The following is a 12,166-nucleotide window of genomic DNA, read 5'->3' on the forward strand; positions in this document are numbered from 1 at the left end:
AAGTCCTGGTTGCTTTAGATAGTATAGACAAAATACATGAAGAAGAAAAACCAGAATATCCCTACAGATTTTTTAAAAACTAAAGAGAGAATGGGCTCAGAGCCCATCCAAGAAAAGGTCTCTGGCCTTTAACACACACTCATTCCATGGCCTTTTGTAGAGTCCATGTCTGCTCCCTGCTCCCCAATAGCCTGGTCAAGACGTCTTAACACATTTTAGCCAAGGCTGCTTTGCAGCTACAATTATACTAAATGTAACTAAATGCAACAGTTACAGCTATACTAAATGTAACAATCACAGTTATACTAAATGTAACAGTTAGTTATATTAAATGTAACTAAATGTACCCATTACAGCTATACTAAATGTAACAGTTACAGTTGTACTAAATGTAACTAAATGTAACAGTTACACCTATACTAAATGTAACAATCACAGTTATACTAAATGTAACAGTTACAGTTATACTAAATGTAACTAAATGTAACTGTTACAGCTATACTAAATGTAACTAAATGTAACAGTTACACCTATACTAAATGTAACAATCACAGTTATACTAAATGTAACATTTACATTTATATTAAAGGTAACTACATTTTTAATGAATGCTAACTGACACGAGGACAATGAGATCTTAACTATTTGGCAAATTAGTCACAATAATTCAGATAGGCAGTTTTTTAATCCTGCCTATTCATCCACAGGACGTGCTTAACGATACACAAATGAAACTCTGAGAAAACCCAAAGATATGGTTGTTACCAACCAAGATGTAGAGCAAAGCAAAGCACAGCCATGCCCTCCTCCCAAATACCCAAAGGAGGACGCCAGAGAGGTGCACAGAACAGTACCTGGTTTTAGCAACAGGGTTCAGAAGCTTCTGGTCTCGGAGCACATTGGCCAGCTGTTTTTGCAGAAACAAAACCTTGACTTGAGTTCCTTTAATGAATGGGTGGTCCAGGAGCTGGGTGACCGAAGGCCTCTTTTCAAAATCCTTAATAAGACACCTGTTTGTAAAAAAATCAACAGATAATTCAAAAGTAAAACATTTGACATTCTCTTTCCCTGGGGATACAAGAGAGAGGAATCCTGGTGGTACACTCAATCATTAACCCCAAACAGCTCTTTCCTCTGAAATATGTGCCAGAAAGTGGAAAAATTCTATTGATTTGATTAGTTAAAAAGATCAGAAACCTACTTTAGACTGGCATAAGTAAATATTAAAAGCTTAATAAATTTTACCCTCTATTTATTGTCAAGTATTTAAAACATTGGAAAAACAGAATGCTTAGAAAGATGTCCGTCTGATTTTTCATTGCAGAAAAACATTTTCAAGAGAAGGAAGTTTATCTTGGGGGCATATAGGATTAAGATCTATCACCGCAACTACTCTCCTGGAGATGTTCTCATTTGGTGGTGTGCAGGGCTTGGGGTGGTTGTTTAGGAGTTTGTAAGGAAAGAAATGAACCTGCAAGGAAAAGAAAAGCCCAGCCATTGATTTCTAATGTTTTCTGAGAGAACACAGAAGTCCCAAAACGGGAAGTGACTAGCACACAATTCTGAAGAATTTTGATGGAATTCTGCAAAATGGGAACAAAAAGTCTACTTGAAATGGTAAAAAACTCAGGTTCCGTTTAAACCCCTCTGCACTAGACTGCTTAGAACCACACACCTAAGAATGGTTTTCTCTTTTGGATTCAATGACCTATCTAAAGAAAACAATGATTCGATACCTGTGGCTGCTTGCTCTGTGCTAACATGGTCTTGACACACGGAAATCTCTAGTGAAGTGGAACCTGATGAATACTACTTCACCCAGTTCCCCTCGTCCTTCTATTCTGAGTAGCTGCCCTGAGTCAGAGGAGGAAATTTCAGCACCCTTCAGTTTCAAGCTAGCACTGGAGACTCGGGATAAATACAGAATGCCCTTCTGCCCACTCAATGTCATGTCAGCGACAGCTGAGCTTTTTCCCACAGAGGCATGCCAGCAGCAGCCCGACGCCCTGACAGTCAGAAGCAGTCAGGACCTTCTGAGCATCTTGGACAGAGCATTTAAGAAGAATCCTTCATGGCAATCCCCAGTTGTCAGGTTTACACAGAGCTTCAAGCTTTGCAATTTTCACTTCAAAACACTTTCCCATCCCTCCTCACCTTCTAGTCCCAAGGACTTGGGGACTTTCCTGGGTCAGCTTGTTTGAGGATGGCACCGGGGCTGCTAAAAGAGGGACTTGCAGCTAGAAAAGCCAACTGCACCCAGATCATCTCCAGACGGATGCCCACGAGACTATAAATACACCTCCACCTCGCCACAGGGAGAAATCAATCATTTGACTTTTATTGGTCCAGGGTGGTTTGTATAGCCTATTATTTTTCCTAGCAACAATACAAAATCAGCACACACATTTACAAAAGACAGCTCTTTTGTAATCCAGTCTTCCCTGGATTCCATGTATACTCATGCGTCTGTGTGATTGTCAAAAGGAAACACATTTGAGTCACTGTTTAGTAAGAAAAGGAGGAACTCAGGAGGGCTATCTGTTTGGCAATTCCAGTGATGTTCTTCCCTCCTGGCTTAAGTGTGGAACATAAAATCCCTAAAATAAAATAGGCATGTGCCTCCTGAGGGTGATGAAGACAGGCCTAGATCCTCAGAATGGGGTAGGATGGAAATACAGGATCCACCCAATGGCTCAACAGTCATTGCCCTGGCAAAGGACTCAAGTTCTGACTCCAGCACCTACATCGGGTTGTTTACCACTGGCTATAACTCCAACTCCTGGGGATCCAACACCCTCTTCTGGCCCCATCAGGCACCTCACATGGTCGTAAAACAAACAAGCAAACAAAAATTCACAAACACACAGACACAAATATATATCTCCTTTGAGGAAGTAAAGGAAAGGTAAAATAGAGACGCTTTCCTTGCCAATGCTTCACACACAGAGACCCATGGCCAAAGCCAAACATGGACTAAGTGACAACATAAAATAGTTCACGGCACATGGAATGGGCAGTGAGCATCATGTTCCTCCCGGGACAGATGCTCAAAGGAGGCCTTTGGGAGAGGCGTGCCTGCAGACAGAGTCTTTGGATAGCCTTAGAGAACCTGTCCCTAGCTGTTGATGGTAACCATACCATGTTAGCATCTACCTGCAAAGCAGGGCTTCCAACAAGTGACAAGATCATCCACTGTCCTGGGGAAGCTTTGCTTTAGATCACAGAGTGGGTACGAGGAAGGCATGGAGACTGAAGAGAGGGAGCGAGGTGAGGAGCCAACAACCCAGGAATCTAAGAGATGGTGGGCACAGCACCCTGGAAAATGGTGAGTCTGTCTTCTCAGTAAGACTGGAGTGGGTGGAACGCCACACCACGGAGGCAACAGAAGAGACACTGAGTGTGCTTGGGAGGAATGTTAAACAGCACGGTGACGCATCCAGCTGCACGGGAAGAATTTTTAGGAGAAGGACAAGAAGACCTTGAGAGCACAGCCTTCATTTGCAAACAGCCCTGCGTACCTTGTTCTCACAGAGGCAAACCCCAAATCTGAAAGGGAGCTGTTATTATATCGACAGACAGAGGCAGAGGCTCTGTCCACTAGATAACGAGACCTCATCTCATTCCATTTACTCAGCAAACATTTATTAGGCTACACCAGAATTAAATGACATGAACTAGTGCATGAACAATTATGATGTTTATTCTCAAGCACCTACAGTAGATTTAATTGGAAAGATGGAAAGACTAGAGAAACATAGGAAACAGTAAAATCGGGAGTTTGCTTACATACTTAGGAAGAAAACAAATAATAGAGAAACACTAGGCAAGACAGTGCATGCCTGTCAGCTTGGCACTTGGGAGGAGACGGAAAGGCATTAGAAGTAAAAGGTCATTTTCAGAATGTTAGTAACTTCCAGGTCAGCCTGAATCACATGAGATCCTGTCACAAAAAAAAACAAAACAAAACAGAAATACAAGGTTTCAGAGCCATAAGGATCAAGATTTTCTATTTGCATGTGTGTGGGGGAGGGGAGGTTGTATGTACATATTCCTCTGTGTATGTGTGTGTTCATGTGTGCACATGGGTGTGTGTGTGTGCCTGTGTATGGAGGCCAAAGGTCAACCTTAGGTGCCTTCCACACTTGTTCTCCATCTTATTTTTGAGACAGGTCTCTCAGTGAACCTGGAACTCACTGACTGGGTAGACAAGCTGGCCAATGAGAGCTAGGTATTCACCTTCTCAGCCAACCACTATTCCAACCCTGGATGTTAGCTGTGTGCCCATATTTATGTGGGTGCTGGGGATTCAAACTTGGGTCCTCATGTCTTTTGAGGCAGGAAATTTACCAAATGAACCATCTCCTCAAGCCCCAATTTTCTTTTCTTTGGGTTTGCTTGCTTGTTTTTAAATCAGAGTTCTCTATGCAACCCAAGATGACCTTAAAGTTCTCAATCCTCCAGCCTCAGCTTCCAGATGACAAAGACTTCCAGACTACAGGCATGCACCATAATACCTGGCTGAGATTTTCTATTCTAATCTCAATTTAGAATGTGAAGAACCTGAGGTCATCCTGCTAGTGATGAGGCCCTGAGCCGACTCCCATAGGAGAACCCTTTCTCCTCTGTGGTGTTAAAAATGGCAAGCTACTATGTGCCAACCACTACAGTTGGGAGGGGTGTATTGTGAGAGATCTCTCTTTATGGGAGACTTCCTGGAGCTGGCAAGACCTGAGAAAGATCTGCAGGAACGAGAATGAATTAGACGATGGGGAAGAGGCAGAAGGCATTTCTAGGTGGAGAAACACCGGTCAGCACAACACCCAGCACTAGCTAAGGAGTATGGGCAGTAACTAAGAAATCATCAGAATGAGCACCTTCCAAGCTGCCACTTTTCACCACCTTAGGGCAATGATTGTCTTTTGTCCCTTCACCCACTCTACAGAATAATCATTATTGCATAAGACTTTGAAGAGTGATGTCTTACTCTTCTTGTTCAAGATTTTCAGCCCATCATTTCCAAGCAGAAGGTTAGTGGATGAAGACAAAACTGAGTATCAAAATGGGTAGGAACCTCAGATAGTTTCTGTGACCTTTTCACAAGATGGAGTGATATGGGAAGTTCTTCTGTATATGTGTTGCTTTATTGGTTAATGAATAAAGAAGCTACTTTGGCCTGTGATAGGGCAGAATAGAGTTAGATGGGAAAACTAAAGTGAATGCTGGGAAAAAATAGGTGGAGTCTGTGGGAAGTCATGTAGCCACTGTAAGAGACAGTGCTGGACGCTGGACAGAACCTTACCAGTAGGCCACAATCATGTGGCAATACACAGATTAATAGAAATTGGTTAATTTAAGATATAAGAGCTAGCTAGAAAGATGCTTAAGCTATTGGCCAAGCAGTGATTTAATTAACACAGTTTCTGTGTGGTTATTTCGGGTCATGGCACCTGGGAAACAAATGAGTGGCCTCTGCCAACAAGGGAGGTTTCTCTCAGACTTAGAGGGCAAACAGGAAAAACTAAGAAACTGAAAGGTATTTGTTCATTTCAAGAGTATTTGTTAAGTCAAAGATTGCAATGTCTCATTGCAGAATATATTCCCTATGCAGGGCCTAAGCAGGGTTTATAAAGGGATGTGTAATGCATGGATCTCTGGCACGGGACATGGGAACTGTCAGTGCAAGCTAAGTTAAAGTGTTAGCCATGTAAGTATTCAATCAGAGAGAGACAGAGACAGACAGAGATGGGGGAAGAGATTTAAAGAAGAAACGAAACAGTTTCCTGGTAACCAAGTAAATTTGGGGTTTCATAAGGTGTTTGACTATATTAAAAGTTTTGGGTTTTTTTTTTTGAGCATTGGAATTTTTAAAATTTATTATGTTTGAATCAATGTTTCCAAGCTTACTTGGCCATAGACATTTTTTTAAATTTATTTTTATTTTATGCTCATTGGTGTTTTGCTTCCATATATATGTGTGTAAGGGTGTCAGAAGCCCTGGAACTGGAGTTATAGACAGTTGTGAGATGCCATGTGGGTGCTGGGGATTGAACCAGGGTCCTCTGGAAGAGCAGTCAGTGCTCTTAACCACTGAGCCATCTCTCCAGCCCCCATAGATATGTTTTCTTTTTCTCTTTCCCATTTTCCTGCTGTTAGTGGACAATATATATCACAGATTCCATCTTGGAAGTTCTGTCGTAACTTAGATTAGAGCTGTATCTTTAGGATGAGGGCCAGAGATGAGTTCCCCCTTCGGAGATCAAGGCGAGATCTGCTAGTCCCTAATGGTCACTGTACCTGGGGTAGCCATGAGCTACTACTTCCTAGAGGGAAGAGTCTCAAACTAGGGATATGCTGGGCCCTAGTCAGTTCTTCTCAGAGTCTTTCACTTAAGGAAAAATAAAATTGAACATGAACTGACTTCAGGGAAACTAACTCCTAGGTAAAATCTTTCATGGATGTGTTCTTTTTAGTCTATTTTTTCTTTCTTTTTTAAAAATTATATTTAGATGTGTGAGATGAGGGCACTCAAAGTAAAGTGCAATAAAATCATATTTATATTCTGAACAGTAAAATGTTTACAAGGCCACAGTTGACAGTTTGAATATGATAGAAAAACCCGCCAGAAGGAAATGGAGCAAGCTGCAGCCTTGAAGGAAATCCATTCAGTACCTGATGTGAAATTCTAGTACTTTCCATCATGTTTTCTTGGCTAAAGATTAATTCTCAGAATGCATTTGTGTTCCCACATTAAACACGGGTTGTCGCTGCCCTGGAGATGCAGCTGCCTTGTCCCTGTAACCTGACATTTCGTGACTGAAACCCCAGATGCCTGTACAGGGAAGCAATTTACCAAGAATCAAGAGTCACCCATAAATAAACACACTTGATATAGAGCTGCTGAAAAAGCAAAACTAAAAATATTGATGAGCTTGAAAAAAAAAGAAAAAGAAAAAACCAGGAGGAGGCAATCTGCCCCCACACACTGGGGTCGTGCCAACACAAAACCCATGCTTCCATCTCCCCTCATTTCTTTGTCCATATTTTGTCTTTCGTCCTGTCTGCTGCCTTCTTAAGGCTTGCTACTTAGACGAAGTGTCCCTGTTGGTACAGGACACCCAAATACTGTTGATCTGAGCAAACATTTCTTGGGTCCATGATTCACTTTGCTGCCACGTGTTTCCTATCATCGCCACACAGAAGCCTGACTGGCAAGAGGAGAGAAACCCTCCTGAGGATGTGGTAATTATAGGCTGAGCAGAACAGCCCACGGTCCTCTGACTTGGAAGAAAATTTCCATTCTGAAGAACAAGACTGACAGACATAGGAATTTCCCCAAAGGGACTAATGTCTTAAAGAGGTGGGGGTGGTGATATTGTTTATTTGATTTTAGTGAACAACCCCCTCTCTGTGTGCTCTCACCTCAAAGGAAAGAAAAACAGGACTTGTCCTGTAGCCAAATACAAGTGACCATGGTCCAGAACACAGATTCAGGTTTCTCTAAATACCGTGTTCCAATGTGGTAATAGTTTCAGCAAGCTTTATAATGAGACGAGGAAAATCACAAATTAAGATGCTTTTCAAATATCTTCCAGGAGGTGTCATGTAGGTGAGTCACAGCGACGTGGTGGTCATACTCCTCTGGCCTCAGATGCTTCCCAGGGACATTAGCTTTGGGGTTGAGAGGACCTAGTGGTTCATTAAGTTAATGCATCCCAAAAGGTTTCACTGATGGCCACAAGGATGTTAGGTCACACTCAGACACGCTCAGAGGGAGGTACCCCTCATGACCTGATGCCCCTACCAAATGACCCCGTTTGTAGTACCTGCGTTTCGGAGGAAGCCATTGGACCATAACACCAGTTTGTCTTTAGTGTTAGGGTCTGCTGTCTCCCAACTAATCACCTCCCTAACTAAATCGGTCCAGGGTTATACAAACCTGTCTTGAGTTCAGTCAGATGGGTAATTAATTTGTTGCTTTCTATGTGACTCCCATTCTTGAGGACAAAATTTCTGTTTGACAGTAGATGTCCTTAAGCAGAATTTGTGACATTTGGGGGAGAGGAGACATTTTGGGTCTGACAATTCAGCAAAAAGAAAAATCCTTGATGTTTTCAAGTTCAAGTGTTTGGGGACTCTTGCTTTTGAATGTCTGGGTCATTTCTTTGATTTAAAAATCAATTTCTATTTTGACAAACAGTCATGGTCGGCTTCTTAGCACAGACATCAATGCCTGGGGACATCTGAATTGTATTCCTTCCCTTGATCCCGCTTGCCACCCTGCCCTGACTTTAATCCATAATTCTCATTTGTATGCATTTTACCTCTGAGAGCAGGGAACGGATAATACTTAGGCAATCCCTAAAATAACCGAACAACCAGTTCCACGGGAAAGGCAAGTGCTTGCCTAGGACTACCCAGGACTGGGGCAGGGGTTTCCATAAGAAACATATGTATCTGGGGTAACACCACCTCACACACATGAAATAGCCAAAGGGCTATAAACATGTATGTTAGGCGGGGGCCATGAAAGGCATTACACCAAGTGCTGAGGACAGAGGTGCCTAGGGTCAGACATTTGCTTTCATAGAATTTGGAAACAAATGGAAGAATAGATGTATCAGAAATTGTTAATTCAAGACTGAAGAGTCGAGGGCCTGCCATAACCCCAACTCTAGCAGTGAGGACAAGTGTTTGACATGAGAGGTGACATTCTTTTTTTTTTTTTAATTGATTTTTTGACACAGGATTTCTCTGTAGCTTTGAAGCCTTCCTGGAACTGGCTCTATAGACCAGGCTGGCCTCGAACTCACAGAGATCCGCCTGCCACTGCCTCCTGAGTCCTGGGATTAAAGGCGTGCGCCACCACCGCCCAGCGGAATGTTGACATTCTTAAAGAACGGAGTGGACAGTGAGAGGAAGGGCAGGGCAGGGACAGATGGAGGGCTCAAGAGTCCCCTGTGGGGGTCCATGGATGTCTTCGCTTTAGCAGACAAACTGACAACATGGTAGAGAGTTAGTTGGTGGTGAGAATGGGGCTCTTTTCAGGAAGGACACAGTTTGAACAAAACACCAGTCTTTGTTTGAAAGCAGTCCCTTCACTCTGCCTTCTCCCTAGCAGGGCACACGACTGATTATTTTTTAATACTTTATCTTGTTCCAGAAATAACGCAAGAACAAAATATGTACTTAAATATACAAAGATATGTTCAATGAGGCAACATAAAAATAATATAAGCCAAAGGAAAAATGATAAAGCAATGGAAAAATTCAGTCAGGAAAACAGGGACAAAATTATCAAATAAATTACTTTATTGAGGGTGGGCACAAATTTGAAAGCTTCGTTCTATGTGTCTCAGCCTCTGTGACTTTTGTGAGCAGCCCAGCTCCTCCTATGACTACACTGAGAGATGAACATTGCTAACGAGATTGAGGAAAATATATTTCGATTTTCCACAGAGATATATAATTATGAGCCTGCAGTGTGCTGAGAACCACAGCTCTGTGATGAACATGGCCACATAATCCATAAGGCTGCTTCTTACAACACTCTCCAATCCTGGGGCATGCTTGGAACCGTGGATGACCAAGACAGAGTTCCCTGTCTTAATCTGGGGCTAACTCTGCCAGAGAGTTGGTGGGCCTTTCCGGGCTTGGGTCCCCATGTTCCCAAGCTGTAGAGTTCAATGCTCAGCTGCTGGCATTGATGGAGTCATGGCAAGGTAGGTGCCAACACTTATCCTGATCATTGCAAAGGGCGAAAGGAAGATTCTAGAAAGAGTTTTTAGCCCATGGGTAGAAAGCGGCTCAAAGAAAGGAATGACTAAGACCAAGGAGAGAGCTGGGGCAGGGGAATGGGGGCAGAGCATGAGACCACACTGCAAAAGCGGTCTGAGAACAGTATGACAACTGTAGCCACCATGGGCTCCGGCCACCAGGGGCTCCAGCCCGTATCCCAGAACGTAATGCATGGTGGGGGCGGGGAGCTTGGTAAAGAGCTATAAGGGCCCACAGCTGCAGTGGTCGTGGCGCCACCGACACCCAAACACTCCGCGCTCCGCTTTTGATGCATGCTCTTTTGGTGACGATGGACTAAACACTCCTCTGGCCGATTGCCAACTCCATGGCTCTATGGATGGTAGAAGGGTAAAACTGGGGGAAATGAAGCAGCCTGGTTTCCATAACAGCCTCACTGCTACTGAAAAGCCGGGCAGTGCGGCGGGGGAGGGGGTGTGAGATAATAGGTAGTTGTCAATGTTTTAGGCAAATCAGCATTTTGCACAGCTATTGGCTGCCTTCCTTAGTGGTCCTGAGGACGTAGACCACCACCGCCAAGCCTGTCACCTGCTAGCCCTTCTGCCCAACTTCCGAGCTAAAACTTTTCGAAGGACAATAAATTATAGGACCCCCCAGTGATTCCTGTTGCTGATCTCTGGGAAAATGGTTCTTCCTCTGGACGCTGCCACCCACAGCAGTCAGGAAGCAGTTCCGTGTACTCTTGCAACAGAACGAAGTAACCCCCCACCCCCACCCACTGGGTTGTCAATCCAGTGCCCTGCGTGAGCATCACATTCGTGCAAGAGAAAATATTTTTTTTTTCCTTTTTTAGGCAAGGGACTGAATAGAGACACCACACTGGCTGCCGGGGGAGTCTGGGGAGTCCTTAGCCCTCCTCCATTAGCAGAACAGCTCCATCCGTTACTTCAAAGCCTCATCAGAAACCCTAATCCTTTCTGAAAGGGACTCTCTGGCAGCCAAGCCCTTAATTTGCTGAATAATAGACCCACTGATTAACCCTCACAAGGCAAATCGCAGATACTGCAGGCAAGGAGTGTTCCCAGGGCGGGCTGAGAGAACCAAGGGGCTGCTGGAATCTTTTTTTTTTTCCCATCCCCCCTGTTGGGGAACTAACCCTGCATGGGTTGCTTGCTCAGTGAGCTTTCTGGCCTTCTTTCTCATTTGCCCAATTTTTGGCCCCTATTGAGCCTATTAATTCCCTTTACCTGTACTGAAGTTACGTTCTGAATTTTAAGCCATGTGTCTTGACGCCAAGTATAAATAGGCGGTATGGAATAACTATGTCACAAACTGTGGTTAGTGACAGTAGACGTTATCTTTAGACCAACTACCTGAGCCCCTCTGCTCTAGGCAGACTGCAGTGTTTGGGGAGGGGGCGCAGAAATGGAATAGAATCTACAGAAGTACAAGAACTGGAAGACTGTTTCTAATTCATCGAGAGATGCCTGGGGTGGGCCAAGGCTGGCGGCTTTCTCTGTGGCTGCCTGCAGACAGAGGTAGACAGCTATGCTCTGTGTTGCTGAGGACAGGTAGCAGGTGAGCTGGACCAATGGCTCCCCACTGGTGTACACCAATAAATCACATGCGTGTTAGCCTTCCACTACTCCCATCAGATAATGAGATGAATGATGGAACAGATGACACAGTGGTCAATTATCACGTGGATGATATAAATTCTATTGTGGCAAGGACATTTATCTCTGTATCGATCTGGCTTTCCAAGCAAGGATCATAAATTACTCCCCTCCATAGCTGTATGATAAATACTGTAATAACAGAATGCCACCAACTCCCGTTTTCCCAATAAATTCCCATATGGTTTGGGTTAGAGGAGAAACATGAACAGGGCTTTTTTTTTCCTGCTTCCTTTTTTTTTTTTTATTTGTTTGTTTGTCTTACTAAAAGCATCATTATTAAACTGCTTTTGGGTTCCCAACAAGCTTGAAAGGAAGACACTGAGATTTCCTCTTGCCACTTGCACCCATATCCTTACAGCCCCCATTGACACCATCCTGACAAGAGTGTACTTCATTACATGATAAACCTGAGCGGAGACACCGTAATTACCTAAAGCCCATAGTTTGCCTTAGCGTTCATTCCTGGTGTCCTGCATTCTACGACTGGACAACTTTATAAGGACTCTTATTTACTAGCATGGTGCCATGGTAGAGTTTCAGGGGTCTTGCTTTATAAGCAGTATACTAAGGAGACTTCAGACATTTCAGCAATTGCTTAAATTCTGATGTCCAGATTTTGGCATGTGAACATAGAACGACTTTGAGCATACCGCCAGAAAGCTGTTCGTTATAATTTGCTAAACTCTCTGCATTAAATTACAGTGACTTTGGTATCTAAGTCAAATGGCTTAAAG

General features: G+C 43.5%; 1 protein-coding gene across 1 annotated transcript in view; it reads right to left on the reverse strand.

The window, feature by feature from the left end:
- The window catches only part of Myo3b (myosin IIIB), a 283,171-nt gene that overhangs the window by 174,359 nt on the left and 96,646 nt on the right, over positions 1–12,166 (reverse strand). The window contains exon 8 of the mRNA XM_057755693.1: positions 855–1,010. Coding sequence (XP_057611676.1) covers positions 855–1,010 — 156 coding nt within the window. The remainder of the gene's footprint in view (positions 1–854; positions 1,011–12,166) is intronic.

Source organism: Chionomys nivalis, chromosome 22 (assembly GCF_950005125.1).
Source record: "Chionomys nivalis chromosome 22, mChiNiv1.1, whole genome shotgun sequence".
NCBI classification, from domain to species: Eukaryota; Metazoa; Chordata; class Mammalia; order Rodentia; family Cricetidae; genus Chionomys; species Chionomys nivalis.